General features: G+C 57.8%; 1 protein-coding gene across 3 annotated transcripts in view; it reads right to left on the minus strand.

The window, feature by feature from the left end:
• HDAC4 (histone deacetylase 4) overlaps positions 1-16,807 on the minus strand; it is a 240,276-nt gene extending 223,469 nt beyond the window's left edge. For 2 of the 3 annotated variants that reach the window (XM_047773944.1, XM_047773941.1), the window contains exon 1: positions 16,513-16,807. In XM_047773944.1, the coding sequence (XP_047629900.1) occupies positions 16,513-16,534 (22 nt within the window). In that variant the 5' untranslated portion in view covers positions 16,535-16,807. The remainder of the gene's footprint in view (positions 1-16,512) is intronic. The other variant, XM_047773943.1, reaches the window with a different exon arrangement.
• Positions 16,808-17,527: the final 720 nt, after the last annotated feature.

The raw sequence follows: 17,527 nt of genomic DNA on the forward strand, positions 1-17,527 counted from the left end.
AGCCACAGCAACGTGGGATCCGAGCCACGTCTGCAACCTACACCCCAACTCACAGCAACACCGGATCCTTAACCCACTGAGCGAGGCCAGGGATCAAACCCGCAACTTCATGGTTCCTAGTCAGATTCGTTAACCACTGCGCCACGATGGGAACTCCTTACATTTGTAAATGGTTTTTTAAACAAAATAGGAAGAAGAAAAATATGCAATAGAGACCACATTTGTTCCGCAAAATCTGTAATATATACCATCTGACTCTTTCAAGAGAAACTCTGCCAACTCCAGGAATAGAAAGAGAGAAAGCTCTCCTCCCATTGGAAGAGGCCAGTATAACCTTCGCCTTCAGACCTAACAAAGGCACTTTGAGAAAAGAAAATTACAGGCCAATCTCACCTGTGAATTTAGATGAAAAAAAAATAAGCCAAATACGGAGTTCCCGTTGTGGTGCAGTGGTTAACGAATCCGACTGGGAACCATGAGGTTGCGGGTTCGGTCCCTGCCCTTGCTCCATGGGTTGACGATCCGGCGTTGCCGTGAGCTGTGGTGTAGGTTGCAGACACGGCTCGGATGCTGCGTTGCTGTGGCTCTGGCGCAGGCTGGTGGCTACAGCTCCGATTCGACCCCTAGCCTGGGAACCTCCATATGCCACGGCAGCTGCCCAAGAAATAGCAAAAAAGACAAAAAAAAAAAGCCAAATACAAGTAAAATGAGCCCAGGAGTATAGAGGAGGAAGAGGACATTATAATCCAGTTGGATTCACCACGAAACGGAAGGCTGGTGAACATTCAAAAGGCATTCGAGCAAATTCATCCCACACATCAAACAAAGGGGAAAGCTCATACGATTAATTGAGGCAGAACAAAATCTAACATTAAGTTGAACCAAATCAAAGTGCCTTCTTGTAGAATGCAAAAGTCAAGTACCTGCAATATCCTTCTGCCAAACATTTTAACACCTGCTAGTGGGAAAAACACAGCCAGCTGAGCACAGAGGAGAACCGCACTGGTCTGAGACACCAGGGCAGGAAACGTGTGGCAACTCTCACGCACGATGAACGTTAAAGGCTGAAAAACTGCCTTTGCTGTTTGAACAAAGCAAGATGTTCACTGTTTTACCAGCTCTGTTTAACACTTGAATGCAGGCCCGAGACACTGCAACGAAGCAAAGCAAAGAGGCAAAAGGCTCAAAAACCAGCAACAAAAAAATAAAACATCTAAGATCCACAGACACAGACAGCACACACAAAAATTCTACAGACGCTCCAGATAAACTAGTATAATACTAAGCTGCCTAGAGGCAAAGCAGCCACACAAAAATGAGCTGTATTTCTTTTTTTTTTTTTTAATTTTATTTTTACAGCAGCCTTGTGGCATGTGGAAGTACCCCGGCTAGGGGTTCGAAATGGAGCAGCGCCCTACATCACAGCTCACGGCAACACCAGATCCTTAACCCACTGAGTGAGGCCAGGGATGGAACCTGCAACCTCATGGACACTAACTATGTCAAACTCTTCACCCACGCAGCCACAGCAGGCATCCCTACAAATGAGCTGTATTTCAAACACAAACAAAAAATAAAATCTTAATAGGCACACCTGAAAAAATACCTAAAAATAAATCTAACCAAAGAAATAAAAGACCTCTACACTGCAAACTACCAAAAAATGTGACAGAAAAAATGAAAGAAGGCCCAAATAAGTAGACATACCATCTTCATGGACTGGAAGATTCGAACCACGTGATTTTACATGCAAGTCAACATAATCCCAATGGAGATGCCCGTAGGTGTCCTGCTGAAACGGAAAAGCTGACTTTAAAATTCGTATGGAAAGGCAGCGAGCCAAGAAGATCCAAGACAGCCTTTAAAACGACCCTCCCAAAGCTGGAGGACAGACATTAGTGGGCGCTGTGGCTCATTCTGAAGCGCCGTTGGTCAAGGCGCCCAGAGGACGTCCAGGATAGACACAGACGGACGGAACGTGACTCGTGACAAGAGCAGCGGAGAAAGGATGGAGCTTTTGGACACACACGGTTAGACCAACTGAACACCTACACGGGAAAGGTCACCCTCGGTTATGACTCCATCCCCTGTTTTCTTAATCAATTCCAGGTAGATCACAGACCCACCTGGTAAAACAGCGAAGCTTCTAGAAAATAATACCGACCACCTCCACAGCATTCAAGCAGGCGTGAAGAAAAGGACCAGTCTCTGGACTCTGTTACAAGTAAGAACACCTGTTCATCAAAGAGCATCTTTAAGAAGGAGAAGAGGCAGCGCATCATCCAAGAGGAAACAGCAACGCAAAGAACCCGCAAAGGCCCCGTCTCTCGTCTGCGTAAACACCTCCTCCCAATCAGCAGAGAAAATAAAGACAAGCCAATTTTTCAAATGAGCAAAAGATTTAAACGGCACTTCCCCGAAAGAGCTACGGAGCTGCTTGATGCACAGACGCTTCGGTCATTGGGGAAACGCAAGGCGAGTGGCAGTGGCTGGAACCGCAAGGAAGGAGAGGGCCAAGCACTGGCCGGGGCCACCAGGGCACCGCTCACACGCCCTGAGCATAAACCGGGACAGGAGACCTGGAAACCGCTCTGCCCAGACATACACTGCCAACGGAAATGCCACCCAACAGACACCCACAAGCCGGTAAGAGCAGCATGACAGGGAAGGGCACCCCCCTGTCCTCAACAAACTGTCATCTGTCCGTACAACGGAATATTTCCCACTCAAGGACGTGAACAGAAACTCTGTGTCACGATGTCAGGAAGCCTCACATACACGTTGAGTGAAAGAAGCCAGACAGAGAGAGCGAATGTTCTATGGTTGCACTGATAGAAAGTTCCAGACCAGGAAGAACACATCCCAGGTGTCAGAAGCTAGAAAGGAGGTTCCCGGGGACAGGGGAGGGGCTGCAGGGACCGAGAGGGACACGCAAAGGCCACTGGGCGCCGGGGTGTCTGCTTCCTGCCCTGTTTATTCTCCTCCTTCGAGGACTCACACTCAGCGCTGCCGGCAGGTGCACTTTTCGAGAAGCCTGCGTACTCAACAAGAGGTTCACTCACAGAGCACCCGTCCTGGTGCAGCAGAAACAAAGCTGACTAGGGTCCATGAGGATGTGGGTTCGATCCCTGGCCTCAATCAGGAGGTTAAGGATCCAGCGTTGCCCTGAGCTGTGGTGTAGGTTGCAGATGTGGCTTGGATCCCGCGTTGCAGTGGCTGTGGTGTAGGCCGGCAGCTGCAGCTCCGATTAGAGCCCTAGCCTGGGACCCTCCGTATGCCGCGGGGGCGGCCCTAAAAAGACCCGAAAGAAAAGGAGATGTCGTCTCTGGCAGCGCCGTTGGCGGCAGCCAACAGTGGGAAGATGGGAACAAGTCAGCAGCCGCCAAGGACGACCCGCTGAACGGACGTCACCTCCACGCACGGCCACGAAATGAAACAGGAAACCATTTTTGCACCGATGTAGACTAATCCCCAAAGGACGGCAGTCAGAAGGTCAGAACCTACAGCCTTCATTCACAGAGAATCGGCCAGAGAGAAGCGCCACAGTTTTTTGTGTTTGAAGTTTCTCGACAGACTTGACCAAAAGCCGAGCAGAGTGCCTGTTAGTGACCAGCAACCACCGCACGCAGCCTGCCCGTTGGTAACACCCGCCACCACGGGACCTTGTGTACCGACTGCTCTACGGGAGTCCAGCCGACTCGCGATGCTGCCTGACAGTGACTTTCCGTGGCTTTCAACACTGCGTTAGTTTCAGGTGTCACGTGACTCAGTTTTGCATATACGTATATTCCTTTTATGCATGCATTCTTTTCACATCTATTCTTTCACAGATTATTTTCCATTATAGGTTATCACAAGACATCGAACATGGTTCCCTGTGCTGTGCAGCAGGTCCCTGCTTATCTGTTTTATACAGAAAGGTGTAAACGCATCAGTCCCCAAACCCTGGCTCATCCCCTCTCCCTTTTCCCCTCGGTAACCCTGAGTCTGGTTTCTAGGTCTGTGGGTCTATTTCTCTTCTGCAGGTGCCATGTACAGGCGACAACATACGATGCGGAGCTTCCGTGTCGGACTTACCTCACGGTCAGCTCTAGGTCCACCCGGGTTGCTGCAAACAGCAGTATCTCACTCGTCACACTGATGCATTGTTAACCAAAGCCAACGCTTCCCTCGGGTCCCCTGGGTTCCTGGTGTCTTTTCCATCCCAGGAGATCCCGTCCTACACGGGATGCTCGGCTACGACAGCTTCAGACGGTCCTGGGGACACTGGGCAAGGCATTCCAGGGTACACCCCCACTGGAGACCCATGTGTTGCTCATGGTCAGACGGGGTTCTAGGTGGTGCGGGGTCTGGGGGATGACACGGGTAAAGATTATACAAATGAATTTGCAGCTCACAGCCTAGAATCAACACCCACTCCCGCACAAACAGGCCCGAGGGCCGGGGACAAACAGCAACTCTCCCCAGACGCTGCGGCAGGTGCACCTGGGGCCTCGTCTGGCCTCACCGGCACAATACACCACCAGGAAGGCTGGCGGTGTCCCCGTGCCCAGACCAATACCGGGACTGCTCAGGCCCTGCCCGTCTCATCCGTGGAAACCCCACCAGAAGCTGGTCACCTCTCTCTGACAGGAAGAAATCACGGCTCATTACAGTGAACGACACGAGACCTAAGTTCAGCAGGCGAGGAAAAAGGCAAACGCTTCGGCCTTAATTAAAACATGGTGATTAGCAACCAAGTCAGACGGCCGCGCCTGGGTCGGACACGGCCTGGCTCGCCCTTTGCTGGGAGCTCCCACTGCGCTTCCAGGAACAAGGATGAATTAGCAGCACATCCGCCTGTCCGCCCACAGCCAACTTCTGCTCCCACGTGCGCGGTGACAAGGAGCGAGGATGCAGCCGGCGGCCCTGGCCGGGCGGGACCCAGCTTTCCAGGAACAGCGCTGCCCCACAGATCCGACCCGGCAGCTTGGACCCAGCCCAGGCTCGGGACAAGTGACCAACACAGGAAGGACGATTCCTGCCAGCCGGATGCGTCCACTATCTCTGTGGGGTAAGGAAAAGGACAAAGCGGGGGAAACGCCGGACTTGAGAGAGAGGACCAGACGTGGGTCTGAGCGCCTCTGGCCTGAGATCCGAGCAGGGCTGTGGAAGGGTGTCCCTGGGACCCAGTGGCCTTGGAGAGGCTGCGTCTCCATCCCTCAACCCGATGCCCAGGCTGCTCACAGAAGAGACGGGGCCAAGGAGGAGCCGAGGGAGACCTCGGCAGTCAGGGGACCGGTCCTTGCCCCCAGCACACGTCTTCCCCGGGTCCCCGAGCAAATGCCCTGTGACCTCTCAGGGCGCCTCCTTGTAGCCCAAAGCTGGTGCACGGGGAGCCCCAGGGCTTCAGCCACCCCCCACCCCCCACCTCCTCTGCTCGGCCCATCACCCCTCTTCTCACCGGAGCAGGCTGCCGCTCCCCTCCCGTCACTCAAGGGGTCCGTGGAACTCCTTCTCCCGGCCCCGCAGAGCTCACAGAAGTCTGTGATTCTGGGGGCGGACCCTCCAGGGCCCCCAGGACTGGCATAAACATCAAACAGCATGAAACACCTCACTCACGGGCTGCTACACAGCAAGGGCACAGGCCAAGCTCAACATCCCCTCGGGTCGGCTTTTTAAATCCAAAACTGGACTCTGATGTTCAAAACTGAGACATCACTCTATCCAACAGGAGTGTTTATTCTCCAGGCAGTTTTCCCAAATCTGCTGCAGCTGCCGTGGGACTTCCACGGACGCTGATGAATCGGATCTAGAAGCGACGTGGAAAACCGCATTCGATGGGCCTCTGCACTCAGCCGGGCAGAAGATTCCACGCGCGACCCAAGCAAACGGGAGGCTCCGCGTGGGCGGCACGTGGAAGCCTCGCATGGAAGGTTCTGGAGCGGGGTCCTCGAGTCACGTGGGCAGGCCGAGTAGCTCCCACCCCAGGCGGAAGGTCTGTGGCAGCTCAGCTTCCACTTTCTGGGGCCAGAGTTTTGTTTCCATCAAGAACGTATGTGTAGAATTAACTCAAAAGATACCCCCCCAAAGTATTATACGTGGAAACCTGTCTTGAACAAAAACTCGTGAAAACTATGTGTTAATTGACATAAAACCAGAAAATACAGAACCTGGCTTCGGCTTCGTAGTAAAACAATAGTAAAGACGTTATCCTAACAAGCCATTTTGATCAGTGACTCGAGACAAATGCAAAACAACGCGAGCTGCCTGTCTGCTCCTGTCCGGCGGGGGGGTGGGGGGAGGAAACACTGGCTGGCCCCTGGGACCCTGATGCCTCCAGCGTGTGACCAGGTGCGGCAGGCCAGGCCCCGTTACACGAAGATCCGCCCCCTTTCCAGTGCAGAAGGCCTGTAAGTTTAGGGCCGTACTACCTGGAACCCTACCCCTGCCTCTCCAGGGAGAAGACACAGGATCGGCTGTTGGCCATTCCACCACCTTCCTATCCAACCACACGTGCAGGCACCGCCTGAAGGCAGAATTCAAGGCCGGGGTCCTTCTGCAGGAGGAGGCCTGGTACAAGGCGAAGCAGCCCGCCCCTGGGAGGCACCCAGGCCAGGCCAACAAACCCCACCGACCTTCCTTCGGCAGAGGGGTGCGGTTGGCACACAGAAGCCGGTGGACACACAGCAGCCCCTGCCCCGTGGCCAAGCCAGCCTCCCCCCACCCATGCCCCTGGCGCAGCCCAGAGACTTCAGCCGTGGAAATTGTTGAGAAACGCTAATATAATGCTCTCTCAGAGGGCAACTTAAGCCACTCGAGAAAGATCCACGTTGCTCTTTTCTTCTCATAAATAACACTGACGCCTGAAAGCACATCCCTCAGCCAGAGCCCAGCCCCAGCCCCGCATCTCCTGGAAAAGGCATTTCACGCGCCCTCTCCTTTGAACTACACTTGTGGAGGCCACGTCCACGCGCACCGGTCCCCAAGCCCACGCGCAAGAGGAGCCATGTAACAGCAAAAGAAATCCGAGCACCTGCGAACCCAAAGAAACACCCTGGCCCGTGGTTCTGTGCACCAAGTCCTCTGGCCTCATGGACAGGACAGCTCGGGGGAAGCCCGCCGGGCGCCAAGAAAGTCACGCCTCTGTCCAGGCCAGGGCCACCAGCCGTGGGAGTTTTACCCTGGCCCGAGGTATTGAGAGGGGACAGGAAGGGGCGGGAAATCTAAACACAGACCAAGCAGGAGGAGCAACCACCCCCACCCCGGGGCAGGGGGTCTCCCCGTGCAGCACGTGCAGGTGGACTCCAGCCCAGGGGTCTCTCAGCTCCTCACCTGCCAGGTGCCACCACCACCACCACCCCCAACCAGGACCGCCCCCCAGCCCTTCCGTGAAACGCGACTGTGCCACGCTGGTCACCAGGAGGCCGACCTGTGTCACTGACCTGCTGGCCCAGCCCCACCCCTGCTTTTTCACGGCACCAGGAGAAATGACCATGAAACAACTGAGGGATGACGGGGGGGGGGGGGGGGGTACCAAATCACGGAAAGAGGGATGAGCAGACGGACAGCCAGGCTTTCTCAGAGGCCAAGAGGCCCCCGTGGGGACGTCTAACCAAACTCCTGGCCCGCCCCCTCAGAGGCCAGCTGTGCATTTCCTAAAAGCTGGTCTCCTTGGGACAGAAAAACCACAGAGGCGTCAGCACTTCCAGGCCAAGCCCCCAACGTGCCCAGGCACAGACGTGCCCCTGTGTCTTTACCTCCACGGGCGCTGAGGGCCTGGAGACAAGCATCTCCTCCCCGAGCCTCCGAGGACACTGAGACCCAAATCCGTATTTGGAAAAACCCTCCTAGGTCAAAGCATCATCTGCAGAGAGGCAAGATGCCCCCGCAAAGGCCCGTGGATGGGGCATCCTCGTGTGAAACCGCCGGGCCGCCTGCTCCGCGGCAACCACGGGAGACGCTGGCCACTGCAGCCCCGGTTCCTCAGCAGCAGCCACACCTCTGTCCCGGTCACTCAGAGCCCTGGGCTCGTGGGCAGCTAGGGGGCGACTCAGACGCCCATCAACGCAGTCCTGACCTCCCTTGGCCACGGCCTTCACCCCGTCCCCGTCAGAGACTCGACTGCGGCGCACGCAAGCTGGCCAGCCCCACAAAACACCCAGGTCCTCGCCTCCGGCTTCTGCGGAAACTCCCCAACAAAAATCTCCACTCCCCAGGTCCCCAGAACCTTCCCAGAACCTTCTCAAATTCTCGAAAAACCCTTCTACAGACAGGTTCCTAGAGGAGACCAGTTAACCTGCCTCTCCTTTCCCGATCCTTCCAGTGAGACGGCGGAAGTAAGCAGTCAGCTCCCCGGGACCAGGCGTGAGTGGTCCGGACACAAAGCCACGTGGAGACTGCAGGCACTGGGGCAAAACCGGTGCTGGGCCGGGCGGCGTTGGGGGCGCAGAAGAACAGCCAGCAGGTCTGCATTCTGGATGTCAGACCACGGCGGGGGGGGGCTGTAAGAAGCAGTCCGTCAGCCCCCGACTTGGATTAAATCAGCATGAAGGTGAAAATGAGCAGGATTAAGAATTCTGAGTCACACCGTTTGACCCTGGAGCAGCTACCCTGAAACACACCCACAGTAACAGGCGAAGACAGGGCTCTTCGTACAGCATCTGGGATGCTGTGCTAGGAGCACGTCCCGTGGAATTCCCTTCACTCCGAGAGCACGGCCTGGACCCTGCCGAATCAAGAGGTCAGCAAGAGAAACGGTGATGACCCAAGTCCAATGTCTACGGAGAACGTCCCAGGAAAACGCACATACTGCACTTAAAAAGGAATAAACTTCCTTATGAAAGCAAACAAGTCAAAACAGAATTTTTAGGAGCTCCCGTCGTGGCGCAGCGGAAACGAATCAGACGAGGAACCACGAGGTTTCGGGCTTGATCCCTGGCCTCACTGAGTGGGCTAAGGATCCGGCACTGCCGTGAGCGGCGGTGTAGGTCACAGACGGATCCCGCATTGCCGTGGCTGTGGTGTAGGCCGGCGGCTACAGCTCTGATTCGACCCCTAGCCTGGGCACCTCCATATGCCGCAGATCAAAAAGACAAAAAAAAAAAGGCAGAATTTTTAGCTTTCAAAACATGAGGTCTTCTCCTGGCTGTAGCACCTTGAACAACTGCAATCTTCTTAAAAAAAAAAAAAAAAAGACCTAAGAGTTTAAAACTTTAAAAAACAAATTGCCATCAATCACAAAGCCTCCTTCAGAGAAAGGCCTGAGGAGACGGCTTAGCAGTAACCGGTCGCCAACACCCAGCAAGAGCGTTGTGCCGAAGAGCTCACGAGAGCCCGGGAGAACGCAGTTCCATGCACCGGGGACACCTGCTGTCGGGAGGCTCAGTCCCCGTCTACTCCGCTCTTCACAAATCCTGCTGCACAAGGGACAGAAACAAGCAGGTGTGATACACGCGCGTGGGTTTTACTGCGTCTGCATCACTTTGGAATAAGCCTCCCTACTACGGTCAAGAGCGTTGCGTCTTGTCACGAGGAACATGGCTTGTCACGGGAAAATCCCCAAAGCGCTGAAGGTGCAGTTCCGCCTGGAACATTCCGGCCCCGGGTTGGGATCATCGCGCTCAAGCAGTGGCAGCGGGCGCGCCGGGCAGAGGAGCAGAGGACAGGCTGGGCGCACGCGGAGCCTGAAGCCCAACAGGACAAGGCCAATGGGGGACGTCCCGGCTCATGACCGGGTAAGTGGCCAGAGCCCCGGACCCGCTGCGGCCGCGCCCCCCCACCCCCTGAGCGCGCACCCGGAGCCCCGGAGCCGCAGCGGGAACGGCCAGCCCCGCCTCTAGAGGAGCCCAAGGTCCCTCCCGCCCCGCGTTGGTTTGTTTTGTGGGAAGAGGGAAGGGCGGGCAAACGTGAACGTCACCTAACAACACTTCTTTCGGCCCCACACGGCGTACCCCTCCCTCTCAAAGGCCAATATTCCCAACGTCTCCCGGCTCAGCACGAACAACAAAGCAGCTTAAAACACGAAGGCGGCCTCCACGCGAGAGGGTCACGGCCACTTGCCTCAAGGATTCTTTCTCCAGCGTCACAGTTTTCCTCCCAGGGTCCGTGCTTCGCCCCGGTCCCGGGAACCGAGGACCCCGAAGGAGGCTCCCGGGCGCGAGTGAAACAAACACTCCGAGCAGAACGGCCCAAGGGAAGCTGCGCTCCTGAAGGCTGGCAACGAGCGGCTCAGCCAGGTCCAGAAATGCCCTCGGAACGTGTCCCCAACACGGCACGAGCCAAGAAGCTCAGCAAGGCAAACCCGTGCTCTTAAACGGAGGGGACACAGAGCACGGGTCCCAGGAGAGGGCACAGCGCGGGGCCAGGACGAGGGGCCCACGGCCCTTCGCCACTGCCCTGTCCTCCTGTGCCAGCCGCTTGGGCCTCAAAGGCCCTCTGGGCATCCCGGCCTCCGTGCCCCGTGGGCAGGCGAGCTCCCACCCTGCTTCCTGCTCAGCTCACCCGTCCCTTCCGGGAACCGTCTCTCTGCTCAGGGACCACACCGTACTCCCTCCGCCTGGCCTGGCCTGGGCCCGCCACCAAGCGGGCAGGCGACTCCTAACCGGCCCAGTGCGCCCGGCATCTGCCCGGCCCGGGGGGCACCCGTCCCTCGAGGGCAGATGACAGATCCTGGTCCCCGAGGGCCCTGCGATACCTGACCTTGGGCTAAGAAGCACTGGACAGCAGTCGGCCGGTTTCCTCACGCATCAAACAGGGCGCGCAGGCCCTGGCTCCCGTCGCGGGGCCGGCGTGCAAAACAAAGGCAGTCACTGTAAAGGGGGAGCCAGAACGCGGTGGCTGTTCATTCTGGGCCTAAAACCACAGCAGGCTTTGTGCAGCAGCAGCACGTAACCGGCCTTGATTTGCTCTATGTTTTAAACGTCTGCAGTTTCTTAAACAGAGCAGCCCCAGGCCCCTCACAGCCCGGCGTCGGAGGTGGCCGCACCGCACACCTGGCCACGCTGAACCCGCGCCGCCGCCGCCGGCCCCCCAATCACGGCCTTTCTGTTCCACCATCGAGCGCCTTCAATGGTTTCTAATGATCCTGCTACGGGGCTTTCTATGTCAAATACATCCCGGGAGTTCATTCTTAAATTTCAATGTCATTAATCATCCAACATTCAGCCTCTCAGAACTCAGAAATTTGCATTTCTACAATGGGGGCTTTGGAAAAAAAGGCCTAAATGCAAGTGTTCCACACACTGTATAAGAATTTTCAGAGAATTTGCCAAACAAACCATCAATGCTTCATTGACAGCGAATGTTCTGAACGCTTCATAACGCCTGAGAATTCGTGATTTTTAAAAGACAAAACACAATTTGAGGATCAAAAAAGAGAAGTAGGTTGAAAAAGAAGTCGTTATGTCTCCATGATTTTCCAGAACAAATCTTGACTGATTAAGATCCCAGAAAATGACGGTGAGGAGAATCCGGGCCAGTGACAATGCCAGAGCCACCGATGTGCCCGCAGGAGGCCTGGGGGACATGCTGCAGCAGGAGGCGCCCGGGGTGCTTCTGAGCCCTGCCTGCGGGGCGTGAGGCCCCCCAGCATCTCCACCCCGAGGTCAGTCTGGACAGTGAGGCTCCCCTGTTTCCCCAGGAACACCTGGAGTGGACACAGCCTCGGGGACTGGTCCCCTCGCCCTGCGTCCCCAGGGCTCAGGCCTTTCTCTCCCCCAGGCCAGAACGCCCAGGCCTACCAGCCACCAGGGGCTCTCCGTGCCTCACGGAGCTCTCACCATGAAGCTCTTCTTGAGCTGCTCCCCACCTTCTGACGGGCGTGATCTCAAGCCCCGGGCCCTCCCCTCACCCCCAGGACTCTGCCAGCCGCACACGCCCGCTGAACCCCACGCCCCCGGAAGCCCAGGCCTGGGCCTCCCCAGCCTCATTCAAGGCCACTCTCGGCTCCCCAGCGCTGCAGTCGCCTCGTGCGGCCCAAGGCTCGCGCAGGGTCCACGACCTACCGCCAGCAGCTCAGAATCTGCAGCTGTGCACGGCAGGTCCTCGACAGTCGCTTCCTCCCCCTAAAACCTCGCGACACTCCTGAAACACTCCACCCCTGCAAAGCACAGTTTCAATGCTCTAAACTCCTTTCCTTCTGGACCATTTCTGTATTAAAACATAATACCGTGGGGGCCAAACCTGCTAGAATAAACAGACTCAAGATTCCACAAAGCGGCCCGGGGCTCCGGCTCTGGTCCAGCCGAGGCTGCGAGACCTCTCCTGGGGGACCCACAGGATCGGGACTTCGCAGAGTCTGAAGAAATCAAACTGTTGAAACTCATTCGTCCCTGAGCTACTGTTGACACAGACGCTTCAGCGGCTTTTATGTGGACAGGGCATTTCAGACTGAACAGAAGGCTAAGGCATCACGGTGGGGTCCAGGCTCCCTCAAAACGGCTGTCCTGTTCTTAGGGCAACACCAGGCCTGTCTCCTTCAGGACACCAGGAGCGGTGGGACTTGTAAACGATTCTACTCCAGCCCTGCTCAACCAGTCTCCATGGAGAGTGAGGTGGGGCCTGGGGGGCGCCTCTCCAGGGCTGGGGGACACGTCCAGTGTCTCCTCCAGGCAGTAACGTTACTGCGAGGAGGGGTGCTGCCCCGGGGGTCGGAGGTGGGAAAACGGGGGCCGAATGACAGCGTCTGGCAGGCCCTGACATCCCAGCGCGCCTGAACCGCAACGAGACGAGCGGGGCCGTCGAAGGAGACCAAAGGAGGGGACGGAAGGGGTGCCTGGGCTCGTCCTGCCCAGGCCCCCCCGGAGTCTGGGACGGGGCTCGCCCTCAAGGCGCTGCACCCTGAGAGCCAGGCCCCGAGAGGGGACGCCTGGGCGCCGGGGGCCGGGAAGCAGCGCCGCCAGACCTGCCCTCCGTCCTTCCCCCTCTCCAAGAAGAGTTCCCTTGGACTAAACCAAGCCGGGCCCTTTCCTCGGGCCGCTCACATCATTAGGCAGAGTTATTCAGAGCAATAAAGCCCCGACAGTTACCAGTTTTACGTCAGAGCACCAGGGCCTGGCTCTGGCAAAGTTCAGAAGGACGGCAATAAAATCGCAGGGCCGCCCCACCCAGCAGCGGAGGGCGAGTGCAAGGAACACGGGAGAGAAAACGCTACACTTCAAACAAAAAGGGCCTTTGAGCATCAGGGCCAAGCAGCCTGCACTGCGAGCGTGAGCGCAGGAACCCACAGCGGCTGGACCCCCCTGGGCCCGGCGCCTGAGGGCCACACAGGAGCGGCGGCGGCCTGAGCAAGGACGGGGGACGCAGGGAGGGACGGAGGGAGGGTGCGGCCAGGAGAGGCGGCCCCAGATGTCCCGGTGATGCTGAGGCAGACACGGGGCTGGGCTGCTCGGCCCAAGACAGAGAACACCTGGCAACGCCCTGCTCACAGCAGCAACTGGACGAGTCACGTCGGGATGAATTACCTCCCGCCCCCGCCAGGCCGCTAAAACGACAACAACACAGACATAAAACCATGAACGGATCTGCAGCAAGGCCGGGCCGGGGAAGGAGCACCATCGGCTGATAAGGAACTTGGAGGCCTTTTCTAGAACAAGTCAATTCCATGGGAGCCCGGCAGTGGGAAAGCAGCCCTAGCGAGCAGCCCTCTCCCCACACCAGCTCCACCCACCCAGGGGACCGAGGCCGAGGGGTCCGGCGTGACACACACACACACACACACACACACACACACGGGACAGGTCATGACGCAGTCAGCTTCAACCCGACGTGAGCCGCGTGGAAGGAGCGAAAGCGAACCCCGCCAGGCGTCCGCCTAAGAGACAGGCTGTGGGGAGCACACCTGCCAGGGGGTGAGGAGTGCGGACGGGAGAGCCCGTCAGCAAAAGAAACCAGGCGGAAGCCTTGGGGAAGGACTGAGACACACGGGGCAAGACTCACACCACAGAGACAGGCGCACGCACTCGCTTATGAGGCCAGGGCCTCCGAGAGATCCAGCCACTGGTTTGGGGGATTTTTAATTGTCTTTTACTTTTTAGGGCCACACCTGTAGCATATGGAGGTTCCCAGGCTAGGGGCTAGATCAGAGCTGCAGCTGCCGGTCTACGCCACAGCCACAGCCACATCTGCGACCCTCACCAAAGCCACGCCAACACCGAGTCTTTAACCCCCAGAGCAAGGCCAGGGATTGAACCTACATCCTCACAGAGACAAAACCAGGTCCTTAACCAGCTGAGCCACAACAGGAACTCCTGACAGGAGTTTTGAAGCAGCGGAAAACACACTGGAATACAGAAAGCAAAAAATAGCCCATAAAATGGTCTTTTTGTGAAAAGAATATTACAAACGATAGAGTAGAAAGCACACACTTCTCTAGAAAACAAGGAGACAAGAAACAGCAAAGCTCCAGCGATTGAAACAACGCGACTCACTTGGTACCGACAGAAAAAGAACCAACTGGGAACAACAGAAAAATTCATGTTCTCCTACACAGAAGTCAACTGGACCTTGAGGAACAGTGGCTTGAACTGCGAGGACCCACTCCCGGCGGATTTGCTTAAAGCAGCTCCACCGCCCGAGGCCGGGGGCCGCCGCGGACACGAGATCACAGAATCAGCCACAGATGCAGAGCGCCCACTGTAAACGACACACGGGCGTGCAAGTGGCCCCCGTGCTCTTCCTGGGTCAGCTGCATATTTCGGACGAGTGGGAAAACTCTGAACCGCTGCTGTACGCTGTAGATTGCTTTCCTTAAGGGCTGCACTTGCGACATATGGAGGTTCCCAGGCCAGGGGTCCCACTGGAGCTACAGCCGCCAGTCTACACCACAGCCACACTAACACGGGATCTGAGCCGCGTCTGTGACTTATGCCGCAGCTCACGGCAACGCCGACCCGTAACCCATGGAGCGAGGCCAGGGATCGAACCTGCATCCTCATGGACACTAGCTGGGTTCGTAACCACCGAGCCATAATGGGAGCTCCTAAGACTGCGTCAGACCAAAGAAGAAACTAGCGGGGACGGGCATTCTCTTTCCTCGAGCGCCTGGTGGCGTGTTTGAGAGGTGACCGTGTCTAGAGCTGCTCATACGGAAACGTCCGCCCGCACCCCCAGTAACGTAAATTCCAAGCATCACTCTCCCCAGCCCGCTGACAAGAAGGAAAGAGCCTGAGTCCCCCCAGTGCTGGTGCAAAGGAAGGACAGACGGCTGCTCGCACACCAGGTCGGAGACGCCGAGACAGAGCTGCCGGAGCAAAGTGAGAGGGCGCGTCAAGCGTTAAACGCACCTGCCCACCGACCTGGGAATTCCGCTGCGTGTGGACCCACGGAGATACCGAGGGATGTGTACGTTCCCAACAGACGGAAGATGCCTGTGCGAGGCCAGCGTGGGCTGATGTGACCACTGCCGCCACCACAGCGAGCTACCCAAACAAGTGCGTTTTATGCGCAAACCGACATCAACAGATGCTCCGAACGCACTAAAATGAAAAGGAAGGTAAGACGCAGAACCCCACAGAGAGCGCGTGACTGGCCCTGCTGTCTAGACCCGGGGGGAGGCACCAGAGGGAGACGGCTGGGCGCTGTCCGGGAACACCTTACCCGCTTCCACCCGGACCTCCACCCGCCCTGCTCCTCCGGCGATCAATCCCACCTACACTGAACCGGAATCCGGCTCTTGCGAGGCAGACCGCTCCCGTGGGCCCAAGGACAGGGGCTGCACGTGTGGACGCCGATCCCCAGGGAGAGACCAGGCCAAGCCCCGACCCCCGCTGAGCCGGGCCCCGAGCCACATGGATGCAGGCGCCTCAAGGACGCCCAGCACCTGGCAGGAGGACGCAGGACAGACTGACACCGGAGCGCCCCGGAGACCATGCTGTGCTGGCCGTGGCGGCAGCCTGGGCAGCACAGCGCCAGTGGCCAGGAGGCGGTCCAGCAGGCGGGACAAGGTGGGGCCCCCCGCTTCATGGGAGGGTGCTCTGTGACCTTGAGGGGGCAGGAGAAGTCCCCAGGGCGTGTCCACAACACACCTGGGAGGCCAAAAGCCACACAACCACGGTTCTGATCCCATCGGCCACCTACTAGCTCTGTGACCTCAGACGAGTCACTGCTCCCGACCAGGTGGCAGGCCTGTAACACTCCATGCAGTTAAGATGCTTGGCACAGCACCGAATAAAGGCCTTGGGCACCAGGAGTGATGCCCGTGGCCGCCACCGATGGGCACCAATCGTGTTCCTTCTCAGACTCGGCCCCGAGGCCAGGAGCCAGTGCCGCCCCTACCCCTGGCCTCCAGAAACAAAGCGGCTGGAGAGGAAAGGCACCCCCAGAGCCCAGGTGGCCTGCACACACGGCGGCTCGCGAGCCAAGGCGGAGACCAGGCCCACGTCTCTGTGGGGCCTTCATTGCTGCCCTGTGGTGGGGACGTCCGCTGTGCACGTGAAGCCACCGCACGCCCAGATGCTTCGTTACCGCGCCCATGAGGGTGACATCGGGAGTCACGGGGAGCCTTCGTGGCGGGGGACACGGGGCCCAGCTTACCTGGGTGGCTCTGGGAGCTCATGGCGAGCTGCGTCTCCTCCTCAAAGCAACTCCGAAAGGCTCAGGACGTCCGCGGAGGCGGGAGCTCCAGAGCCCCCCTGGCAGGGACCAGCACGGCCCGGCGAGGGCTGGACCACAGCCGCGTTGTCCGGAGGAGGGCAGGGGTCTCCGCTGGCTCTTGGGAGCCGACCTGCGTGGTCAGAGGAGAGATGCTTCAGTGAGGATTCGAAGGCTGGGCTGCGCAGAGGGAACCCGCCCAGGCCTCACCGCTTCCGCCGCGGACCGCGTGGCCTGGGACCGCAAGTCACCTGCGGCCTTTCTACGAGGACAGGCCCCCCGGGCTCTGGCCGCGGCCACAACCCGCCCCTGTGCTTGTGGACACGAGCACACACATGGTCAAAGCTGCATCTCTGGACCCCAGCACGACGGACAGAAAACATTTCCAAAGCAAGTTCACTTTAAACCAACTCCCACCGCACGCTTTTCTCATTTCTGCTAGAGACACAAATGTTCCTATTTTTACAGAGCTGCAATCCTAGGCTTTAGGTCTAAATTCAACTTCCGTCGCTTATGCCTGAAATAGTTCCCATGTTTCTGTCTTCACAACAACCATTTCCTCAATTTATTTTCGTTTTCTGACTATGAAGGTAACACCAGCTAGGAGTTCCCGCGGTGGGGCAACAGGATCGGCGGCGGCTCCGGAGCGCGGGGACGCCAAGTTCGACCCTGGGGCCGACGGGGTTGAGGGATCCAGCGCTGCCCCAGGTGTGGCAAGGGCCACACCTGTCCTTCACACCTGATCACTGGCCGGGAAACTCCCCACGCCGCAGGGCGACCAAAAAAGAGGGGAAAAAAAGTCGTGTAAGCTACACGGAGTCCCCGCGGTGCCAACACAGAGGCAAGCAGGTGATGACACTGTGATGTGTTTCCTGGCTGTTGCTTCTCTCTGCCCTCTGCCCACACAAACTGCTGGCTGGACAGGCGTCCGCCCCAGGCTCTCCGCACACGGGACAGT

The sequence above is a fragment of the Phacochoerus africanus genome, chromosome 3 (assembly GCF_016906955.1).
Source record: "Phacochoerus africanus isolate WHEZ1 chromosome 3, ROS_Pafr_v1, whole genome shotgun sequence".
Lineage (NCBI taxonomy): Eukaryota > Metazoa > Chordata > Mammalia > Artiodactyla > Suidae > Phacochoerus > Phacochoerus africanus.